This window comes from Equus caballus, chromosome 26, assembly GCF_041296265.1.
Source record: "Equus caballus isolate H_3958 breed thoroughbred chromosome 26, TB-T2T, whole genome shotgun sequence".
NCBI lineage: Eukaryota > Metazoa > Chordata > Mammalia > Perissodactyla > Equidae > Equus > Equus caballus.
Window position 1 is genome coordinate 47279054 of NC_091709.1, and position 24392 is coordinate 47303445.

The 24392-nt window shown below is 47.9% G+C and overlaps 1 protein-coding gene across 9 annotated transcripts in view; it reads left to right on the forward strand.

Annotated features, from left to right (window-relative positions):
* Positions 1-24392, forward strand: part of ADARB1 (adenosine deaminase RNA specific B1) — a 137177-nt gene that overhangs the window by 69119 nt on the left and 43666 nt on the right. For 7 of the 9 annotated variants that reach the window (XM_023630298.2, XM_070252464.1, XM_023630299.2 and 4 more), the window contains exon 3: positions 21438-21512. In XM_023630298.2, the coding sequence (XP_023486066.1) occupies positions 21485-21512 (28 nt within the window). In that variant the 5' untranslated portion in view covers positions 21438-21484. Of the gene's footprint in view, positions 1-3636; positions 4698-21437; positions 21513-24392 lie in introns of those variants that run through there. The other 2 variants (XM_001489891.6, XM_005606186.4) reach the window with 2 other exon arrangements.

The window sequence follows — 24392 nt, forward strand, 5'->3', positions numbered from 1 at the left end:
TACCAGGTTTGGGGAAGAGGCGGAAAGGAGTGAGGGGAAGGCCCAGGCCAGAGCCTGTCTTGGGGTTTCCACAGGGGGCAAGGCCAGGCAGGGTAAACAGCTTAGAATTGGCCACTTTTACTAATTCTGGTGGGCTTTGGGCAGTAGGGGTGGTCTCTCTGTGCTTGGTGCCTGGCCCTGGGTTGATTCAGGGTAGGGGAGCAACACTGGCTCATGAGAGTTGGAGGAGGAGGGGCGGTTTGCATAAGGATGCCTTCCTGGCCCAGCCCTCGGCCGTCTCTGAGACCCGATCAGCCCTGGGAGGGGCCATCTCTCCCTGGGGCTGTGAGACCCCCACCCCAAGTGCCAGACTATCCAGCAAAAGAAAATAAGGTGAATATAATTTGCCCTGTGATGAGTGGACACCAAATAGACAAATACGGGATCCAGAAAGCGCAGTTAGAACAGCTGCCTCCATTGACAGCATGGCCCACATAACCCAGGACAGACACACAGACGTCAGGATGACCCAGCAGAGGGTCTCTGACAGCCTCACCTTCTGTCTTTCACGAGATCAGCTGGAATCCTCCATCAGTTTCTGGTGACCGCGTGTCTCCTGGCTTGTGTTTTCTGTGTATTTCCCCTTCTCGCGGTGCCTCATTCGTAGATTCCGGAGAAGCTGCCATCGGCTGGGTGTTTGCTGATTGCACCGTGGAGGCTGTGAGCACTGGGGCGGTGTGCTTCTGACAGGGCCCTAGCCGGGAGCCTTTGAATCAGTGCACACAGGCCTCGTCACTGCCCCTCAGCTTTCAGGTTTATCTGATTCATTCTGCAGGAATTTTAAATATGAGAGTCTGTGCACATTTTGCAAGTTTTTCTTTTTATGAATGTATTTTTTATAAATTGTGATATGTCTCGATATAAATATTTTGTCTCCTTTGGGTTAGAGTTATGATGGAGATGGAGAAATCACAATTTCTCATTTTAAGAAAGAGGATAAGAAATGTGACAGGAAGCCACCAGGGCAACTTGGTCTCAGCTTGTGGTGGCCCCACCCAGGGTTGTACCTGTGGGGCCACGGGCTCAGAGAGCACAGCCCACCCCCGTAACGGCTGGCGTCTTTGCCGCCTCTTCCCACATGGGGGGCAGACTAGAGACTGGAGCCCACCACTGTGCTCAGCTTCCCTCCAAACCCAAATGAAGACCCTGATGCAGAGAGAGACTGTAGACATTTATTTTTCAAAAACGTGTCTCCAGCAGCTGGGGAGACGTTCCTTGTGTTTACCTGACTTCTTTAAGCATTATTTCTCCAGAATAATTTCATTGCAAAGAATCCAGAATCCAGACAGCTTTTTACCATCTACCTTTTTAAAAACATCTGTTTGGTTTGACCTGGACTGCTCGAGACTCTGGTGGCATTAAGCTCTTTCTCCATGAGGGATCTGGGCGTTCTGCTTCCGCGTCTCAGATTGTTTCCTCCTTGCTTCGGTCCCCATTAGGAGACCCCTGGGGCCAGTCCTAGTGGCTGTGTGTGCCAGCCTGTGCCGGCGTCTCCTCGGTGGGGCTGGAGACTGCAACGTTTGCCCGGTTCTCCTCTCCTGGATCGCGTCACACGCTCCGGTGTTGGAGTTTCAGCCCGTCCCGTCTCTCCCGCCTGGTTCATCACAGGGTGTGGGCGTCTTCCCGGTGAGGTCCCTAACTTGGTTTGATGCACGGCAAGGGAATAATTAATAAAGAAACCCATGGAAACCCCCAAGCACAGTTTTGGAATACAATAAGTGACTTTGTGTCATAAAACAGGCCCACAGAGATTTTCTTGTTTCTTATTGGAAATAATTGCAGAATAATAATCGAAGTTTATATTCTCCTTTTGAATAGTCTCCTCTGTGGTTTCTCGGTTCTAATTCCTGTGGGTTGCTTTTGATTTCCTCTGTTGGGGATATACTGTGCATCGGAACTTGACAGAGATTCCAGACTCCCGGGTCCCCACAGCAGCCGGCAGGGGATGCTAGCACAGATGCTGTTGACAAGGATTTTGTCCAAGGTGACTTGTGACGTGAAGCTGTAAAGTGTGCTAGTCAGACCGGAGAGAGAAGAAGGGGTTATTCGGTGTTGTCCAAATGCTTCTATACAAAATAGGGCATCTTGTAGCTCTCAGGCCAGGCCTCTGGGGCACAGTGGCAGCCCAGCAACAGCAGAAGAGGGTGACTCCAGCCCCACGGCCAGAGCTGTGGGAGCCCCTCCCCCCTGCAGCATTGGTCCCCCTCGCTCAGCACGAGGACTGCCCGGGCTGTGGACATGGACGGTGCCTGACCTGTGTCCCAGGGCCTGGCTTGCTCCCTCCCGCCTCTTCAGGCCATCCTGTCTTAGTCCTGTTCCCGGCTCCTCCTGGGTCTCCTGGGAGCTAGTCCAGCAGCTCCTCTGCCCTGCGCCTTGCTTCTCCCTGGGGGTGGACCCAGGGTTCCTCCCCACATTGCAGACCCGCCCAGAGGCTTTACAGGGAGGTGTGCGCAGCCCCCCAGCGCAGCCCTGAGGGCACTCGCTGCAGGTCTACCTGGCACCGTGGAGGGCCACTGTCAGAAATAGTCCCCCCACCGCACCCCGAGCCCAGGCCATAAGCTAGACGTCTGCAAGAAAGAAGGAGTTCTCTGGTTGCTGGAGGAATGCGCCCCAGTCAAGGAGGACGGCCTCTGGGGAAGCTGCTTCCTGGCCCCAGCCCCACGGCTGACAGCCTTCTTGAGTTTGTAAGCAACAGAGATATATGACCACAAAGTCTGAAATACTTACTCTCTGGCCCTTGATCCAAAGGATTAAAAATAAAATATGTGGGGGCTGGCCTTGCGGCGTAGTGGTTAAGTTCCCACGCTCCCCTTTGGCCCTGGGTTTGCAGGTTTGGATCCCAGGCGTGGACCAACATGGCTCGTCAGCCATGCTGTGGCGACAGCCCACACACGAAGTAGAGGAAGATGGGCATGGATGTACACGCAGAGAGAATCTTCCTCAACAATAACAAAAAAATAAAATATGTAATTGAACTTAAAGTGTACAAAAGTTGAATGTGTTTCAGTCAAAAATGGGAATTTAAGTAAACAAAGCAAATTTTTTGCTTTGTTTTAATAATTTTTTTATGTTTTCAGAAAATGTTTTTTCAAAATTATTAACAGTGAGCTACGAAATATGTTACCGTTAATATCCAGTGTTTAAATCAAAATTACTTAAAGAAAGCTGAATTTTTAATTTAACGCTTTGAATGTGTAGTTAACTCATATTAATAATTTTATAAAAAATAAAACTCCTGGTAATCCTGGGGTCCGACGTCCGTCTGGTTGCGGCATAGAGCGCGGCTCTGCTCTGTGCGGAGCCTGTCGGCCACGAACACACCAAGTTGGGAGTAATCAGAGTTGCTTAACATGGCACAGCATTCCTCTGGGGCCACATGTGGTTATGGTGAATCCCGCGTGCGTTTGTGTGCTTTTGGAGCAATAAATCGGAGAGTGGATGCTGGGAATTACTGGAAAAGGAACTCGTTACCCAGTACAGTTGCATCGTGTTGAAGGGTGTTTACTTTGTCTCCTCTGTTACTGAGTGCTTCTCCCCTCCCTCCTGCCCAGATCCCCTCCTCCCCAGGCAGCCTGCAGTCCCCGGGGCTTTGGCTGCAGCCGCCTTGTTCCAAGAGTGCTGAGATGTGGGTCTCCCTGGGGCCTGAACGGTGTTCGTCTGGACAAGAGGATGTTGAGGGCTGTGGGCTGTGCTGTGCCGACCCTCAATGCTGGATCCCCAGTGACAGGACCGCGCACCGTGAGAAGCGTGTGCATGCGTGCGTGTGAGTGTGTGTGTGTGACGTGTGGGCCCTGCTGTCCTGGGCTGGTCACCGCACTGTGCTGGTCGGGCCAGCTGCCTCAGGGTGCGCCAGGCTCAGTAGACATGTGGAGGGTTAGTGTCTGCCCCGCCCCTGGGTGCTTGCCATGCAGTTGGGGGGCAGGCCATTCCCCTGGACCCCAGTGAAGAAGGCAGCGACGTGTGGACCGTCACACGGGAATCCAGGCAGGAGGAGGCGCGATCCCGGGAGGAGTGGGGCAAGTGGGGTGCGGGTCCCTGTCTGGGGCTCCTTCCCGATGCCCCCACTGTTCGTGGGCACTCCTGTGGAGTCCTGCATCAGGTGCTCGTGAGCCCGTGCGCTGGGTCACGTGGGAGCCCATCACTTTCTGCAGGTCGTCTTGTAAACCATACTCTCTTATGACACTTTCACTTCGTTATCTTAAGAACTCTCTAAAGACCGGAGAAGGCTTTCCTTAGACAGGACTGTGTGTTTGCTGTGGAGATTCCTGTTTCCCGGGCTCCTCTCTCCTCCCTCCCTGTGGTGTCGTGTCCGTGGCTGCATTGAAGGGTTAACTGTCACATGTCGCTCCTGGGCGGTGTGCTGGGGAGTCATTGTGGTCCGGGTGACCGCCCTGATTCGGTGATTTGGTGAATGAGCCGGGTGGAGGAGGAGCGGCTCCCACGTGCAGGCGGGGGCTGGCCATTGTCGCAGCTGCCGCACGGCTGAAGTGATTCCACCCCAGCGACGGGCGGCACCGAGTGGGGCCGGGGCTGGCTGGGGCCGCGTCGGCTTGACTGGATGGCGTCGCTCGTCACTGGGACTTTGACCACAGGGACCTTCTTCAGCATCATGGGGCGTCGATATAAAAGAAGACGCAAGAAACGCTCCGAGAGGAAAGGTAATTCCTTTGGCTTTGATTCTAAAGTGTCAAGTACAGACTTTGGATGCAATATGGGAGCGTTTCCTGGGGCGACTGCTCTGTGAATTAATCTCGTGGACCCCAGTTGCTTTCCCTTTGGAAGTGCCTCTCTTTCTTCTCTTTGTGGCGTTTGATGGAATTCTAGATAGGGACTAGCTTAAAAAAGGTAGATTTAAAAAATATGTCTCTAAACAGGTATAGCAATCTAAAATGATTTCTGTGTTTTTAGATATTTATGAAATGTTAGAAGTGTGTAGCTTTGAGTGTTAGAAGATTTTCCCTCTAGAGAGAGATGCTTTATAATGATTTATCCTTTGCTGTCACCTCATCAATGACTTTTCTTGCACTAAAACTACTCTTCATGCTGTAGAAAGAAAGACCGTGACAACCGTTGTTAAAATATTTTCCTGCTAAAAACACGAGAGCAAATTCTTTCCGTTCAACACTCCAGGTAATTTCAGTCTTTAATTCAACTTGATGTTTTAAGACATTAAAATAAATCTATGTTTTTTCTTAACACCAGATTCAAAAGTTGTCCGTGACTATAAAAATCACAAACTCTCGGCTTTGGGGTGAATTGTTGCCTTAAAAGGTGTTGAGAGTTAGCTGCCTTGGTATAACATGCCCAACCTGATAGGACACGTCTCAGGTGAGAAGATGCTCCAGCGAGGGGACCAGCCCGGTGGATAGTGAGCCTCTTCTGCGCGTCACCTCATTACCCACCAACTGAGGGGACTACAACAGTCTTTCCCCAGCACCGCGTCTTTGGGGTGTTCTGTGGCACAGGACAGTCCTCCCTGCAGGAAACAAAATGAGCCACAATTTTTGGTGTGGCTTCCTGAAGAAAGGAAGAAGCCAGTTGCAGATTTAGCAGTCTTACGATCATATAACAAAGACGGGTTGTGCCTGTGGAGTTCTGTCTGGGAGTGGCGGGGGCATCGTGGTCTGCAGACCTGTCTGACTGCAGACTGTGCCTGCTGTGCGTGTCCAGGACAAAGGGCACTGTCCCAGGGGGACACAGAGCTCGGCACAGCCCCCTGGGTGTCCAGGCTCCTCCCACAGTGCCTCTCTGTTGTTCTCTCGACTCACATCTCAGCTTCCAGTGCTGGCATCTTTTATTTCCTTAGTTAAGCATTAAAAAGCAAGATGTCCTTAAGACCGGCGACAGAGTAAAACAAAGGCAAAAGCAGAAACTGCAAGAATTTGATCAAATACCCTAAATTTAGAATTGCATTATTTTTTCCATGGCCCTCCCCCCCCCCCCCCCCACTAAACATTTAAGTTGGGGAAGAGATTGAGAAGTATACGAATAATTCTCTCGTCATTCTTGTGGAACTTGCAGTAATTCAGATGATTTGTATCAGCCCCTCTATAAGGCTCCTTCATGCATTGTAGACTCTCATTCTTCATAGGAAAACTGTTCTAAAACAACGTTGCGTTTTCAGACCAGTCTTGCGAAACTGGAAACTGCAAGTGTTACAGGATGTAGCAGTTAAGTCCATGTGATAAATGCGTCGTGTTTGCTCGACGTTCCTCTGTGTGTAAGTTCACCGTGAATGCTATTAACCGCGTAATGTGAGTGTTAGTGCCCGTTCTCATTTATAATATGCACTATATTTGAAACTAGTAAAAATGCCTTTAAAAATTATGAGTACTATTAAGACTGGCCATCCTGTTTATACCAAATTGGCAAAGTTTTGCAAGATGTATAATTGCAAGGTGCTATAAATCATGTGTATTGGATTTTTACCTAAGACTGGCATAATGTGAGCCTTTTCAAATTTAATGATTTGTTGAGGACCATGTAGCAGCAGGTTGCTTGTCGGCTTCAGTAGCAATACAATTTCAGCGATTTTCATCGCTCGCTTCCCCTGGGCAGGTCATTGGCTGTTGATCGTGTATGAGACTCAGATGGATTAGCTTAGTCATCAGAAAATTATGGTTGAAAGAGGATAATGTACCATTTAAATACTGACCAGGACCTCCGTGAAGTGGACATTGCTGCTCTGCAGGTACTGCCAGCCTGAGAGCTGAGGCCGGCCAGGAGCCCAGGTCATACTACTGGGGACAGTCAGACCCCCACACAGGACTTCCCGGGCCCTGACCAGTCCCAGTGACTGCCACTGTTGCCTTCTTTCCACTCATGGCACTGCTGCTGAGTAAAGAAACAGTGGGAAAGGAGAGGGCTGGAGGAGACGCAAAGACACTCCTTTGCTCCCCCCACCCCATGTTGTATGAATAAGGTTCTGTGTTTCCAAACTAAGGGCTTTCTCATTGAGTCCTTTGTTTCAAATATGATAGCACCTTCATCTGTGCCCAGGCATTCTGCATGCCATGTGATGACCACTCATGTGAGCAGCAGCTCTGGACTGGGCTGCAGTCTGAGGCTGGAGTCCCCCGCGTTTCCAGGATGGACAAGTGAAGAGGGTGTAGAAATGGGAACCTAGACCCTTGGTGGTGTGCTACCTCCCAGCTCCGCTAGAGGACGGGACACTAAAGATTTTGTGCCGTCTGGTCTTCGGAGAGTGAGGAGATGCAGCTGGCTTTGGGCTGATGCAGGCAGCACCTGAGGGAGCAGGCGGCTGTCATGCCAGCCTTCTGCCCTGGTTTCAGCCCTGGTTTCACCTTGCTGAGAGAGTGCCTGTTTGTGAGGTGCAGAGCACTGTGACCACTGGAGGTGCAGAGTGGGATGGCATTTATCCACCCATCAGTCATCCATCCATTCAGCCTTCCATCCATCCTTCATCCCTCCATCCATCCATCATCCATCCACCCATCCACCCATCATCCCATCATCCCATCATCCCTCTAACCATCCAACCATCCGTCCAGCCTTCCATCCATCCTTTATCCCTCCATCCATTCAGCCTTCCATCCTTCATCCCTCCATCCATCATCCGTTCATCCTTCATCCATCCATCCATCATCCAGACAGCCATCCACCTGTCATCCCTCTAACCATCCAACCATCCGTCCATCCTTCCATCCATCCATCCATCCATCCAGCCTTCCATCCATCCTTCATCCCTCCATCCCTCCATCCTTCATCCCTCCATCCATCCATCCTTCATCCATCCATCCTTCATCCATCCATCCATCCACCCATCATCCCTCTAACCATCCAACCATCTGTCTAGCCTTCCATACATCCATCTATTCACCCAACAAGTACCCAGTAGATCCTTCTGTGTGCCGGCACTAGAGATTTGGGCACGCACAGGACAGCTGTGGGTGACGGGATGGCATTGGCAGAGAGACAGCCCCAGCTTTCAGGCTTGGAATTTGCTCTGGAATGGCCACCTCAAGTACCGTTCAGGGGATGAGGAGGGTGGATTTGTGTGACGTGTTGCTGCTGTGCTGTGTCAGGGAGGGAGGGACCTTCCCCAGTCCCTGGCAAGAATGGAAGACACCATATCTGCCTGGTGTGGGGCTCAAGTAGGGCAAGTTGCTGGCCCCCTGGCAAACAGCAGCAGCTATGGATAGAGGGCCTGGGTTTTCTAGGACCCGTTGTGATAGAGACGTGGGTATGTTTCATTGCATTTGTACTGGTGGGCTTCACAGCACAAGTGTGGACTCTGCTCCCTGGGAAGGGGTCCTTCAGTTAGGGGCGCATTCTAGGGACACACAGAGCCACTCCAGGTTAAGTGTCCCTCCAGGTTAACAGCTGAAATCCTAAAGCAAACGTGTAGAATTAGATTCGTGAAATTGTACTCGAAATACTAGGGAAATTGGATCAAATCTTAACAGTGCCTATTCTTAGTGTAATTACTAGTGTTCATATTAAAAACACAATTCACATTATCATCTTTTTTCTTTGATTCCAGAAAATAAAGTATAATTGTCAAATAAATGGGATTTTAGTGAGATGGTGTTACGTAGAGCAAGCATGGACAGTATTTCAAATGCGTTGTTCCTGTGGGCCCATCTTGAAGGACAAAGTATGGTTATAAAAATAATGTTTCGTGAAGTTTTTTCTTCTCCCGTAGGTGGCTCTGCGTTGCTGATGCTACTTTGTTGCCCTGGTCAGGCTTCAACCACCTGTGTACATTTCTAAAGATTGCTGTTGCTCACACGTGCTGTGCTGAGGAGCAGGAGGTGGAGCAAGGAGGAGAGAGAGCATGTGCACACGTGTGGGTCTTTGTGCACACGCACACTCAGGGGGTGGGGGAGGGGACAGGACGAGAGGGGCAGTGACCGTGGGAGGAGCAAGCCCAGTGCTGTGACTGACCCTGCGGGCACTCAAGGACCCGGGCTTCTTTCGTCTTCTCTTTAACAGAAGGCTCTGGGGTCCCCCTGGGGACTTCTTGCAGAAGAAAGGCGAGAGAGGATGCAGAGCGGCAGGCAGGAGGTGGTGTGTCCAGGCGTGGAAGAACACAGCCCCGTCTTGGACGGGGAGATGAACCCACGTCTCTGCCCGTCACTCCACCCAGCCTGAAGTCCAGATCTCTGGGTGGTCCTCGTTGTCTCGTGTGGCTCTCCCTGGGCGGCAGCCTGCGAACTGCATGGGGACAGGACAACCACGATAAAAACACCTCAGCAAGGGGTAGAGGAATGCCCAGAGGTCCTGGCCCTTCGCGGTGATGAAGCCCTGCCATCTGGCGTGGCGCACCCCCCTTGATGCAGGGCCTCTTCCTTGGTTACAACCCAGGTCTTCTCTTGGGGGCTCTCTTGTCCATTGCTCTCCCTCCTTGGGGTTCTTTCTGTACCCCGGAGCCCCATCTGAGGTAGGGTTGGGCAGAACAGAGAACAGAGGGCATTCTGAGAGCTTGGCTGTGGGCCTTACCAATCACATAATTTGCTTTTAGGCGACACTTGTTTCTCTGTATTTGTTAGGTGAAAATGTACATGTTTAGAGCAGTATCTGTAATAGTGATAATTGAATGGAGTAAGTGCCTCAAATTTTCCAAGCCGTGTCAGAGAGTTTAGAGTCCCCTGGTCCCCTTGTACCAATGACATCATCTTATGGAGGCTTGTGGGGGTCGGGGTGCCTGCTGAGGTCGCCGTGCAGCAGCCTCAGACAGGACTAGACTCAGGTCCCCGCTGTGCCCTGGTGCCCTGAGCTGGTGCGCCTTCCTCACCCGTCCCACGTCAGCTTGTGTGTCCTCTGCCTGGCGGGTATTCAATTCTGACCGTGATTCGGCTGGTCGCAGTGTCTCTGGGATCTGAGGTCAGGCTGAGGTCCACAGGGCATCCAGAGTTTGCTGTAGCATTGCCGAGGAGGATGCACTTCTCCCGGTCAGTGGTGCCCGCGGACGAGACTGCACAGGTGGGGCCGCTGGGTCATGTGGCTCGTTTGTACGAAGGCCTCTCTTTCCAGGCGGCTCGCAGAGTCTGGGGCAGGGCGTGTGGGTGTGTGGGAGGATGGCCCAAAATAAAAGGTCATGTCTTCCCGTTATGGAAGCAATTTTATTGTAAGAATCAGGAAATACAGATACAGAATACCCGTTATGAACAAGCAAAGGTGCTAATCCTTGCCGCTAATGCTTTGAATATGAGCGAAGTCTTGATAGTGTTCTTCTGATTCTAAGAACTGGAATGAGAGCTACAAGTTTGGCGACTGTTTCAGGCTTTGCATTTGGGCATCATGGCCAGGAACCCAGTGATGCCTGACTTGTGCCTTGGTCCTCACGGGGTCCCCCGGGGGAGGAGCACACACAGGAGAGGAGCGGCTGTGACACCCCCTCCACTGCTCATTGCTCAGAGCCCTGGTGCCCATGGGAGCTTTGCCTGAAAGCCAGGCGACGGGCCCATCCACACCTCTCACAGCCCCAGCCAGCCCGGCCCCCCTCAATCTCAGGATTCTTTACCGTCTGCGCAGCAGCCTGGAGAAGGCAGGTCAGGCCAAGGGCGCTCCCTGCAAGAGGCGGGGCCTTGGCCTTGTGGGGGGCCGCTGAGTTCTGTTCACTGTAAAGAGGGACCACCCTGCACCTCAGCTGGCCTTGCCTTTCGCTCTGTCAGCCGGATAACCGACATCTTTCTTTGCTTACCAGCGAATGAGGTGAAACTTTAAAAAATAAGCTTATTGAAGATCGTTGGCATTTATTCTGTTATGAAATTGGTTCATCTTCATCTGCCATTTTCTAGATTGGGGATCTGTCTTTACCTTATTGACTGCAGTAGGCTCTTGAGAGGTTGGCTGGGGAGAGTGGTTCTTACTTCCAGATGGACTCGGCACGGGGGTCACCGAGCCCCTGGGCCAGGCCTGCCCAGCAAGGGGCTGCCGGGCCTGGATGCACAGGGACGTGCGTGGTCGTCTGTCGTGGGCTCAGGGAGAGTCAGCCCCACCTCACTGGCGGCTCCCCTTCTCGCCGAAGCCCCCAGCCTTCTCGCAGGGTTGCGGTGGGAGTGAGGGGCCAGGGCCCAGGCAGAGCCCAGTCGTGTGGTTGTTGTCATCCCAGAGAAGGGGCTTTCTGTGCTGTCATCACTCCCTGTGTTGTTGTGTCCAGATCTGTGGCCCTCCCAGCATCCCCCCGATCCAGGCTTCGTCCTTACGGTTCCGTACTCAGCTGTGCTGTGCTGGTTGCGCTCTGTGAACGTTCCAGCAGCTCGATTCCATTCAGTTATCTCGACGCTAAGCATAGTTAATTAATTACATATGCGCAGAAGAGTCTAGATTTGGTGTGTCTAGACCTCTCATTTACTGAGAATTTTCTCTGGACGTGACTAACTCAGAATATTATGGGCTTTTATCGTTAAGTAAGATAGAATTTTGTTTGCTGCCTAATCATTTGGTTACGGTGAATGTTCTGCCTAGAGAGAATATACTCAATTTGGATTTTACTCCTTTGGAATTAATTTCCACAGGTAGAACTCTGCTTATTATCCCAGGTCTGTTGTAGTCATTGTGCTGTTGAGTACAGAGTCCACAGGCAGTGTGCACCTGGAAGGTTAGCGGTTAGAGCACAAGTAGCGACAGGGCTTTGAAAATATATTTCTTTAAGAATTACTTTAACTCTCCTGAGAGAATAAATAACCAGGGTTTCTAATGTCTCCTCTGGAATTGATACTGCAGACAGTTTGGCAGAATTAGTCAGCCTGGGGCTGTCCCCGGCCTCCACACCAAGAAGTGCCCTGCTGAGTGCTGTGGACATGGAGGATGAGCTCCCGGCCGCCCTGGTTGGGCTCATGCCCTGGCTGTAGCCACAGACTCTGGGACAGGTGGGAGCTGGAGGCCGGGACACCTGCTCACTAGGTGTGGTGGTTGTCTGGGAGAGCTGCGCGTGAGCCCCGTGTGTCTGACACAGGGACAGGGGCCGCCAGGAGGGAGCCAGAGGCAGAAGAGCTCGAGGTCACCCATTCGGCCCATCCTCACAGTCACAGGGTGGGCACCAGGTGCCTGGAGGCCAAGGAGACCGAGCCGCCCGCCCTCATGGCCCTGCGGGGAGACAGACGGCAGGTTGTAGACCGCACCGTGCAGGGAGGGAGGCAGAGGGTGGCGCGCCTGCCGAGGATGATGACAGCCTCTCTGAGAGTGAAGAGGCTCAGCCCTACAGTGACCTGGGAGGGGACCCGCAGATTGGGCGGCCCGAGGACACGAAGGCCTCGATGCAGAAGAGAAGGCTGCATGTCCAGGGCGCTGAGGACGCCCCGTGGATTGGGGCGTGGTGAGGAAGGACGATGGCGGCCCCGTGTGGGAGAGAGGCGGCCGCTCTCCGGGCTCCGGTGGGCCCTGGCACGGCCCGTGGGTGTGGTTCCCAGTGTGGTGAGCACGCTGTGTGGGCTGGAGGACGTTTCTGGTGACCTTTGCGAGACCACCCTGCTGCTGTATGGGGGGATGATCAGGTTCCAAGAGCAGGCAGAGCCACATCCCGTGGAGGACGTTCGGGGGCCCAGGCCCAAGATGCCTGGCGCTGGGGGTGGGGCAGGGGGGAGTCTAGTGCATTTGGTGCTCACTTTAGCGGGTCATCAGATGCTCTGGGATGTGGGGGGAGAAAGAAGAAAGAATCAGAGTGGGCTCTAGGTGTCCGAGGTGACGCACATTTACACATGTTTGCGTTGGCACAGTCACCACCAAAGATGCCACAGGCCCCAAGCCAGGGAGGCGGAGAGTGCTTTACTGCAGGTCGTCCCCTGTGAGCCAGGCCTCAGGGGGCCACTCCAGCCCTGCCGCCTCCCGTGGGCGCTGCCTGCAGTTACTGCCACCGTCACATGTGGTTTCTTCATGATCTTTTCCTTTAATAAGGGGAACCATACCCACAACCTGATGATGTTGCCAGCTCACCCCATTTGTCTGATGGCAAGAGTGTGAGAGTATAAGCCGTCTGCGCTTCGCTCCCCGTAGTCTCTCTCTTTACCAGGCGTCAGTGACCTGGGCTCATGGCCCTGAACTGACTGACTCTGCGTATTTGCTTTCTGCTAACTGTCCTCCATACATTTCCCTCTTCTGACTCAGTAGGTTCCCCTTCTCATCAATATTTCCCACTTAATATCTGAATGTTATTATGCATTGTTATGCTTTTTTTAATTAAAACAATTTTTTTAGAGCAGTTCAAGGTTCGGAGCAAAATTGAGAAGTACAGAGAGTTCCCATATACTGCCTCTCCCGACACATGCTTGCCTCCCCCACTGTCAACATCCCACATCGGAGAGGTCAGTCGATGAACCTACACTGGCACATCACAGTCACCCACCGTCCACAGTTTACATTAGGTTCACTCTTGGTGGGGTCCGGTCGGTGGTTTGGAGAAATGTATAGTGACATGTGTCCACCATTGTAGAATCATAGTTTATTTTCATTGCCCTAAAAATGCTCTGTGCTTTTCCTATTCGTCCCCCATCCCGATTTCTAGAAACGACTGATCTTTTTACTGTCGCCATAGTTTTGCCTATTCCAGAATGTCCTATAGTTGGAATCCTACAGTATGTGGCCTCAGGTTGGTTTCTTTCACTTAGTAATATGCATTTAAAGTTCCTCTGTTTCTTTTCATGACTGATAGCTCACTGCTTTTTAGTGGTGAATAGCATTCTGTTGTCTGAATGTTCCACAGTTTGTTTATCCATTCACCTACCGAAGTACATCTTAGTTGCTTTGTTTCCAAGTTTTGGTATTTATGAATAAAACTGCTATAAACATCCGTGTGCAAGTTTTTGTGTGGACATAAGTCTTCACCTCCTTTGGGTAAATACCAAGGAGCACATCTGCTGCCTCGTATGGGAAAAGTATGTTTAGCTTTGTAAGACGCCGCCAGACTGTCTTCCAGGGTGGCGGCACCATTTTGCGTTCCCACCAGCAGTGAGTGAGGGTTCCTGTTGCTCCACATGCTTGTCAGTCTTTGGTGTTGTCTGTGTTCTGGATTTTGGCCGTTTTATTAGGTGTGTCTTGATATCTCATTGTTGTTTTAATTTGCATTTTCCTGATGACATCTGATGTGGAGCATCTTTACTTATTTGCCATCTGTATATCTTTGGCGAGGTGTCCATTAAGGTCTTTAGCTTATTTTTTAATCGGATTGTCTGTTTTCTTAGTGTTGAGTTTTAAGAGTTCTTTGTATGTTTTGAATAATAGTCCTTTATCAGATGTGTCTTTTTCAAATATTTTTTCCCAGTCTGTGGCTCATCTTCTCCTTTTCTTCACATTATCTTTCGCAGAGCAGAACTTTTTAATTTTTTTTTAACTTTTTGTTAAGATTATGATAGTTTACAACCTTGTGAAATTTCAGTTGTACATTATTGTTAGTCATGCTGTAGGTGCACCACTTCACCCTTTGTGCCCTCCCTCCACCCCCCCTTTCCCCTGGTAACCACCAATCAGTTGTCTTTGTCTCTGTATTTAACTTCCGCCTATGAGTGGAGTCATCCAGAGTTCATCTTTCTCTATCTGGCTTATTTCACTCAACATAATACCTTCAAGGAGAACTTTGTAATTTTAGTTAAGTCCAGCTTATCAATTCTTTCCTTCATGCATTGTGCCTTTGGTGTTGTATCTAAAAAGTCATTGCCACATCCAAGATCGTCTATGTTATCTTGTAGGAATTTTATATTTTGCATTTTACGTTTAGGTCTGTGGTCCATTTTGAGTTGATTTTTGTGAAGAGTGTCAAGTCTGTGTCTAGAGTGGTTTTTTTGCATGTGATGTCTAGTTGTTCCAGCACCATTTGTTGGAAAGACCATCTTTGCTCTGTTATCACCTTCCCTTCTTTGTCAAAGATCAGTTGACTGTATTTATGCAGGTCTGTTTCTGGGCTCTTTATTGTGTTCCATTGATCTATTTGTTTATGCTTTCACCACTGTCACACTGTCTTAATTACTGTAGCTTTATGGAAAGTCTTGACGTTGAGTAGTGTCAGCCTTCCACCTTTGTTCTTCTCCTTCAATATTGAATGGGCTATTCTGGGTCTTTTGCCTCTACCCCTAAACTTTAGAATCGGTTTGTTGTTATCCACAAAATAACTTGCTGGGATTTTTATTGGGATTGCATTGAATCTATGGATCAAGTTAGGAAGAGCTGACATCAACACTGTTGAGTTTTCCTGTCCATAAACATGGAATAGCTCTCCATTTATTTAGTTCTTGGATTTTGTTCATCAGAGTTTTGTACTTTTCCTCATATAGATCTTGTACATATTTTGTTAGATTTATATCCAAGTATTTCAACTTTTGGGGTGCTAATGTAAAGGGTATTGTGTTTTTTTATTTCAAAATCTACTTGTTCATTGCTCATACATAGGAAAGCAATTGACTTCTGTATATTAACTTTGTATTCTGCAACGTTGCTATAAATGCTTCTTAGTTCCAGGAGTCTTTTTGTTGATTGCTATGCTTATTTTAATTATTGCATGTTGCATTTCCCTAGAAAAAATGTGTTTGCTAAAAGTAATGCGTGAATCTTGTTTGCTATGCACAGTATGCTGTATCTTGTTCAATGTGTACAAAATCTCTAAAGGGTGACGGGCTGAACATCCATTACATGGATGGTTTCCCAGAAAGGAAAATATTTATTGTAAAATATTATTAATTGAATGTTTTGAACACTTTAGCGATCTTATTTTGTTTAGATAATATTGAAAGCAAAATACAGATCATGAAGTGTATTCTCTAAATATGCATGATTAAGTTGTTGAGTTTCAGATTATTTTCCTTCAAATAACATAAGAATCTTTATAGACCTTTGTTAAATAAATAATCAAATCATCATTCAATTTTTTGCTATAGCTACAAAATCAGTCTAGCCTTTAGCAAGTTGTTTGATTTGCAGTAAAGAATCAACACAAATATTCTCCATTTTAACACTTCTCTTTTTTTTTTTTTAATTTGCAGTTTATGGCTATTAAAGATAAAACCCATAACAGTCATAAAGAATATGTAAAGCTTTTCTCAAAACCATCCTTTTTGGAGAGTAAAGTGGATTAAATCCAGGAATAATTGCTAATAACTTTAATCAGATTTACTGTTTATCTTAAACATTTTTTAATCTATAAGTTTCTAGTGAATTCCTAAAGATAGCATTTTTCACCAGCACAATAGAAAATATTCAAGTTCTGATGCATCTTTAATATCAATAAGCCATGTTCCTTATATTTTCTTCTGGATTATCTTCTTTCACTGAGGGAAGAGGAGGTGAGAGGAGGGGAAGTGCGTGCAGCTTCCCCTCCACCGTGGAGAGAGGAGTCCTCTCAGAAGTCAGTAGGGACGTTATGTATATATTTTTATATTTTGTCTTACAACATCAGTATCCACAGAGGTATAAAGATTAATACAATGGATAACTATCTACTCACTACCTGGCTTAGAAAATAAAATGTTGCCAATTGAATTGTGTTATTTGAAATCAAAAGTTAACCCACAGTGAACCAAAGCTGACACTAAGTGAGTGAGTTTGGTGGCTCCAGCCGCCTCCTCTTCCACTTGGTTGCCCGGCATTCAGTCCCACTTACTAGAAAGCGTGTTTGTGTGTCAGGGACCTGGGGTGCCACCTTCACCAGTTTACTTCTGAATGTGTTCTGTTCTCATTCTGGGCTCGGCATCTGTCACCTTGATCCTCAGTCCGTGACCCACGTGTGTTGCTTTGTGTGTTGACAGCTCGCCCCACCTAATTGCTCGTTTGGCTCAGAGTTTTCCTGACTATTCGAACCTGTTTATTTTTCCATATAAACTTTAGAATCAGCTTGTCTAGTTCCATTAAGAAAAGAAAAGTTGGAATTATAACTGGAACCAAGTTAAGCTTAAATCCCAGGGCTTTTGATGGCAAGTCTAATGGTCTTTTCAAACCTCAGTGCCTCCCAAGTTTGAGGCACTTCTTACTGTTTTAGGGGCATCTGAAAAATGAAGAGATTATGTGAATATTGCTGTCAAATAAAGCTTTTCTGTAATTGGCCATTCCTGGAATTTTATTCCTTATGGGATTTTTGATAGGGTTTTAATACTTATGTGTTCATAGTTCAGGCCATAAGAGGTGCTTTTCAGAGTGAAAGAGAAATGGTTACGTGAAATGCTCTAAAGTGCTTGTGTTTGCTGTTTTGCTTTGTTTTATAACCTTTGGTACAAGAGTTGGCATTTGTAGAAGCTGAAAATGTTGGCTTCTGCTCCACAAGAGATTTCTGGCTTCCATTCTTAATGTGCATGCACCACCCACCACTGTGCACAGCCTGATTATTTCCTACCGTGAGACATTTTCCACGTCCCTTTTTAGAATTTAAATATGTAAGAGAAGGAAAACGGTGAGCTCTACGAATCAGGTGAACCCCCTTCAAGCTGGGCTTTTCTTGTGGCTCAGACTCACCGTCATTGCAAGCATGTTCCTCCTCGTCCCAAATGTCCAGGGAAGCTGTCTCAGCACCCCAGTCATTGATGTATTCTGTGTCTTCTGCCTACTTTTTAATTAAACGTTTTATTTTGAGATAATGTAGATTCACATGTAGCTGTACGAAATAATACAGAGAGAACCCACGTTCATTTTACACAGTGCACTGTCACAACCAGGACGTCAATCTTGATACAGTCAAGATCCAGAACATTCCATCACCCCCAGGATCCCTCCTGTTGTGCTTTTTAGCCACACCCACGCCCTCGCCTGGCAACCACTAATCCGTTCTCCATATCTGCAGTTTTCCCATTGTAAGAATGTTGTGTATAGGTGGACCGTACAGTAAGTAAGCTTTTGGGGTTGGCATTTTTCACTCAGCGCAATTCCCTGGAGATGCATCTAGATTGTTCTGTGTCAATAGCTCGTTCCTTTTTATTGGCACATAGTATTCGGCGGTGTGGATGGACCACAGTTTGTTTAACCACTCACCTGGTCAGGGACATCTGGGTTGTTTCTGGGTTGGGGCTATTATGAAGAAAGTTGCTATAAACATTCCTGTGCCCATTTTTTATGTGAATGTAAGTATTCATTTCTATGGGATAAATACCTATGTTTAGTTTTTAACAAACTAGCAAACCGTTTTCCAGAGTGGCTGCACCATTTTGCATCCCCACCAGCAGCATCTGAGGGATCCAGTTTTTCCGCATCCTCCGAGCGTTTGGGGTGGTCACTATTTTTATTTCAGCTGTTCTCAGAGGTGTGTGGTGGCGTCTCACGTGGTTTTAAGTTGCATTTCCCTAATGGCTCATGATGTTGAGCATCTTTTCATGTGTTTCTTTCCGTCTGTGTGTCCTCTTCAGTGAGCTATCTCTTCATGTCTTCTGCCTATTTACTCATTGGACTGTTTGTTGTTTTACTGTTGAGTTTTGAGCATTCCTTATATATTCTGTTTGTCGGATATGTGATTTTTTAAATATTTTCTCCCGGTCTGTAGCTTATCTTTTCGGCGTCTTTAGCAGAGTGGAAGTTTTTAGTTTTGACTGGGTCCAGTTTATCAGTTTTCCTTTCAGGGGCCGCGCTCATGGTGTCCAGTGTGCGGAACCCTTTGCCCAGCTCTGGGTCCCGAGGGCTCGCTCCTGCGATCTCCCTGAAGTGTTACGGTTTTACGTGTCACTTTTAAGCCCATAGTCCATTTCAAGTGAATCTTTGTGTAGGGCGTGAGGCTTGGCTGTGAAACAGGCCAGCACCGTTTGCTGACAGGTTCCCTCCACCATCGCCTTGCTCCTTGTTGTCCACCAGCTGGGCACGTTTGTGTGGGCCTGTCTCTGGGTTCTCCGTCTGTTCCCTGTGATCTGCCCGTTTACCCCTCGTAATACCATGCTGTCTCGATGGCTAAAGCTATAGAGTGAGCATTGAAATCAGTTAGACTGATTCCTCCTGCTTTCTTCTTCGTTTTCATGGTGGCTGCCTTAATCTTTCTCGGGTGATTCTGACATTTCTGGGTTGGCGTCAGTTGATTTTCTTTTCTCATTTAGTTTGAAGTCTTCCTGGCTCTCAGTGTGATGAGTGATTTTGTTATTGAAACCTGGACGTTTTATGTTACGAGACTCTAAATCTTACTTAACGCTTCTGTTTCACTGACTTTCTCTCCCACCGCTGTTAGGACAAGGAGGAGGCCGCCTCCTTATGGCCAGGCGGGGCTGTGGGTCCAGGTGCCCCACAAGGCCGCTGCTGACAACTCCCAGGGTGCTGCTCCTCCACGGCCTCCACTGACACCGCTGGGTCGGGGAGAAAGTGCTGACTCCGCTGGGCGTCCTCTGATACCCAGCAGGGAGGGGACGGGCACCTCCTTACCTCGTTAGCTCGTCACTGGTGGGGGTGGGAGTCCAGGCTCCCCCGTGTTCTCCCTGACTCTGCATTATGGGGTGGGGGGCACAGGGTCAGTGGAAATGAGAGTCGAGGCTCCCCCCTCATCCTTGCTGGCTGGGAGAGTGGGGTCTGGCTGTTCCTGCCTGTCAGTTCCCTGTCCTGCTGGGCTTTTCCTCTCCTGGTCCTTTGGCCAGAGAGAGCAGCTTTTGTTGGAATTTTCTTTGTCTCTGCCCGTTGGTGTTTCCAGGTTACCAGCTTCTTCAGCTCCACGTCTGGGATAACGATGCAAAAAGAAGGCCAGGGGACTCAGTTCCGTGTGGGTCCTCAGGTCCCTGGCTGGTCTGCCTTCTTGCGACCAGCCTTCAGAGCCTCCTTGGGTTTGCTTCACATGCATGTCCAGGGTTTTCAGGGTACTCAGTGGAGGAAAAGGACGTGCACTCCATCTCCCACCATTCAGGTCCTTCCTGCCTGTTTTAAAGCCAGGTTTCAACTCATAAGAACAGAGTGTTTTGGACGGTTTGTGCGTTGTTTCCAGAATTGATGGTTTGGGTTACTCAGAAGTCCTTGTGATTGCCTTCCTCGTACAACTTCTGTGCTGTCCTACATGCCACCTGTGTCCCGTCTTCATGGTGTGCCCCACCTGACCTCTCCGCCAGGCTCGTTTAACTGTCGCGCCCGTCTTCCCGACCTGAACCTCTAGACCTCAAGGAAACTAGTTTTTATTAAAACTTTCCATAATGGAAATATTAAAACATATTGAGATACAGATTGCATAGTGAACCCCACGTGCCCGTCAGCCAGCATCAGCAATTACCAGCCGTGCACTGTCTGCTTTTCTCCCCACCACGCAGGATTGGTTTGAACTAAGTCCCTGATATTATCATTCCATTTGTAAATACTCAGTCTATGTCACTAAAAGAGAAGTGCTGTTTCCACACCTAAAATGATTAACAATAATTCCTTAATGTAAGCACCTGTCCAGACAATATTTACATTGAAATTTCTCAATTGCAGAGTCTGTCTGATTTATTTTAGGTTTTTGCAGTATCTGGCACTGAGCTGTGCACATAATAGATTTTCAGAAAACATTATCTTGAAGTAATTAGTGAATATAAAATAATCATGCTTTTAAAACTGTCTGGAGCACTTTCTTGAATAAAGGATTCTAAACAGAAACTCATTTAACTTTTAGCAACAAATTTGCCAGATTTTCAGTGAGATTCAAAGTTATTAACAAATGTCGTGAAAACTCTGTATAGTTTAGATATATGGTATGTGAGATATATATATATAAGATATGTGCATTTTTTACCACATTTTAGTCCCCATTTTCCTAAAAGCAATGAATTTGCCTTTTTGTGGTTTATAATATGAATTTTATTTATATACAAAGCAACGTGTGGCTACAAAACTTGCAAATCTTCTTTTTCCTCAATGGCAATTTGGTGGGATTCTTTATTGCAGATTATATATTAGTACAATCTTGCAAAGTATAGCCAAAATATTTAGAAAGAGGAAACTCTTCAATTTGTTGATAATTGAATAATTGGAGTAATTGTTCTTTGAGGATTTCCTGTGGTTTCTCCTGCCAACAAAATAATGTTATACATGGCTAAGAAATTAGATCAGATTTTAACCATTACATGCTTTTTAGTTTCATCTATGTGAGCTGCTATTCAAGATGAAAGAGTGGTGGTGAAGCAAAATACTGTGGGGTGTTTGTTCTTGCATTAAAGCTCTATTTTATAATCCAAACCAAAAGTCCACCCAGAGCAAAGATCAAATGGCAAATGCGTTAGAGTCCTGTCATTGCGTGTCCTAGTGTGGTGTGTCTTCAGTCCGTCCTACAGGAGAGGTCTTTCTAAGACATAAATGTCATCACCTTCTCCCAAATTCAGAGCTCTCCACGGCCTCCCACCCCGGGAATCCTCTGGAGAAGAGGTGGACGCATCAGAATGTTGTTTCCTGCTTGGCAGATCCAACTGTCCTTGTTTTATGACTTTTTTCTTTAGTTTGAAATAATGTTGTAATCATTTCCATAGAGTAGACTTAGCTTCTATTTCTCATACAGTGAACACACTGAATGTTATTTTCTTGCTGTCTTTCAGACAGAAACAGTCTCCGCCAGTCAAGAAACCCTCAAAAGTATTTTGCCATGGATTTAGAAGACGAAGAAAACATGAGTAAGATCTAGGCCTATCGTAGCATGTGGTATCAAGTAGCTAAGTTTTCATTAAAAGTGTTTTTGTAAATTTAGTTAGTGAGACCAATTCGGGGAAAGTGACTTTCCCTGTGATATGGGCTCTTAACAGTGGCGTGTTTCTAACTTTTGATACATTCTCTACAATAGGTATCAGCATTTACCGTGGACATTTTCCTTACAGCTGCATGTCCAGATTCTTCATCCCTCGTTCTTGTCCTGGGCCGTCACGCGTGTATCTACCTGGATATAGGTCTCAGGCCTCTAGATGTGTAGGTCGTAAAGTGCAGGGTTTCATGCTAAGTCACCGTGTGCTCCTCATACTAACGGTCCAGATTTTCATCCGTGCAAATGTAAGACAGCCTCCGAGAAGGATTTAAACACCTGCTCATTGGGAGAACGGTGCATAAGTTTTTCCTTCACATACAGTGTGTTCTCCCTCCATTTTGAGGGAAGGGGGCTCACGTGAGGCTGTTGATCTTAAGTTTCCAAAGACTTGAATGAGCCTTTGGGCTGAGGTGGACTGAAACTCACCCCTGGGTGCTCTCCCGTCCACGCTGTCTCTCTGTGGAGGGACGGAGAGCCCGGGGTAAGCCAGCTCCCCCCTCGCAGCCTTGTTCTCCAGGAAAAGTTCAATGATCATACTTCCCTCTGCTGTTTTATCTTTAATCCCAGAGAGCACTGCATCTGGATAAGGTGCACATGCTCCCACAGAAGTTGGCAGCCTTTAGCAGAGCAATGATAAGAGGGACATCGTTTTTCTGATATATGTATATATGTACCTTCTTACTCGTCCCTGCTCGCTTGTTCCCAAGGAGGAACACAAGGATCTGAATGATGAGTGACGTTTTGTTGAGCGTGGTCATCGATGGCTAGAACACAGTACAGTCCGTTTCCCCGTGACTTCCCCCAGAACCGAGCAGCGAGGCCTTGGAGCCGGCTTGCCTCCACATGTGGCCTGGAAGTCCATCCAGTGCACACTCCTGACCCGCAGGCTGCTCCATGAGTGTTGCTGTGGGGAGCAAGGAGCGGGCTGGTCTTTGTTACGAACCTCCCAGGAAGTGTTCTCTTGCGTCGAAGTCAGTCCCTGAGGGATGCAGGCATAAAGGAATGTGACCAGTTGCCGTTTCAGAACCGTGTGCCCTCCCTCCCACCGGACGAGCACGGCCCTGGCTGCCTGGCGGGAGCTCTCTGCAGGCTGGCGCCCCATCAGAGCCGACTCTGGAGGTCTTTGTAGAACCCAGCCTTATGTTTTCACTGGCCACTTCCAGCTTTGCCCTGCAGTAGTCCACGTGACGAGGGTGCCTGAGGTGTCCCCCACGCCTCCTTTTTGTTGGGGCTGTGGGCTGTCATTCGGGTTGTAGCTTACACGGCTCTACCCAGACTGATCCTGCGGTAACCTCCCAGGACAAAGAGTCCTGCTGGATGACTTCTCGGGGGAGATAAGCCACTGGTGCTAGTGCTGAAACTTTGAAATGCCAGCCCTGTATTTTCTATCATTTCAAACTCAATGAAAAATTTAATCATGATTAATATTCACATTTATGAAATAAAGTAGCACGATGTGTAAAGAGAGCATCTATCTAAGAAGAATTGTGATAGTGGGGGTCTCTCTCTAACTTGAATATTCTATGTTCCTGTCCATAGTAGTGTTTTTAATAAGACAAAATTTGAGAAGTATTTCAGTGCTTCTGAAGGAAGTAAGAACTTAGAATTTATGTGAACTACCCTGTAGAAAGTGTATTTTCCTTATAACCTCAGGATTAGTTGTCAGAGCAATACTGATGATTTTTATTTCTTAAAGGAAAGTATTTAGTTGTTTCAGAGGTTATAGATATTGCATTACATGCATGTCCCAATGTGTTTTAATGATGCGGTTTTCTCTGTTGATAATTCTGTTTAGCAGCAACGTCAGAATGCCAGCTGTCGCCCGGTGCCTGATGCTGTCGCTCACCTGTTAACCTCTGTTCTCTCTTGCTCTGCCCTCTTTAACCGTCTGCTTCCTTTGAGCACCGAAAGGAGTAACCTATCGAGCTTTTGCTGGAGGATGTTATAAATGAAAATTTAGTGTCCATTCCATCGGCTTTGTCAACTGGGCGAAGTGGTGTGTGTGTCAGGAGCACTTGGGAGAGCGGACGTGTGTAGAGGAAGCTTGTCAGCCTCCTAACCTCCCCACAGGCAGAATCAGCTTTCCCACGGGCGGTGCTTAAGCCAGGCTCGCTCTTTATGTCTGGGCCGCGTGACAACCGCCCGGGAGATTCGGGGACTTCAGCTGTGGGGACGGGCAGCCCACGCCCCCGACCTTCTGTCCCATTGAGCCCTCTGTGGGTAGAGCTGATGAACGTTGCCACAGGTTTTTCAGTTTGCTAGCCTTGAGAATCTAGTCTCACATTATGTGCTAGACATAGACCCTGGGGCCACCATGTTGGGGGAACTTTAAAGTGGCTTACATTGCAAAAAATATTTTGATTCCTTAAAAGACTTACTGTGGATTTTCCAGAGCTAGTGGTGGGTCTTTAAATACAGTCGTGCCCACAGCATCGCAGAGCCCCGTGGTGGTTCCTCCTGCCCTTCCTGCAGCAGGTGGCCTGTGAAACTAACCAGGAAAATAGAGAGCTGTTTCTTTTTCTCACTTTTAAAAACCTTGATAAACTTAAAGGGAAGAGTCAAGACTTTCTTATTCTCCTTTTTGAAATTAAAATTGTATTTATTTTGCCATGAACTTTTAGAGTTCTAAAATTATCCTTATTAATTTTACTTATAAACTACCTTTGAAAGGAAGCATAACCAAATTATTCTGTAAACCCGTCAAATATTTGTTTTAAAAAAAAGACAAAATTGCCTGCTTTGGTGAGGAAGTTAG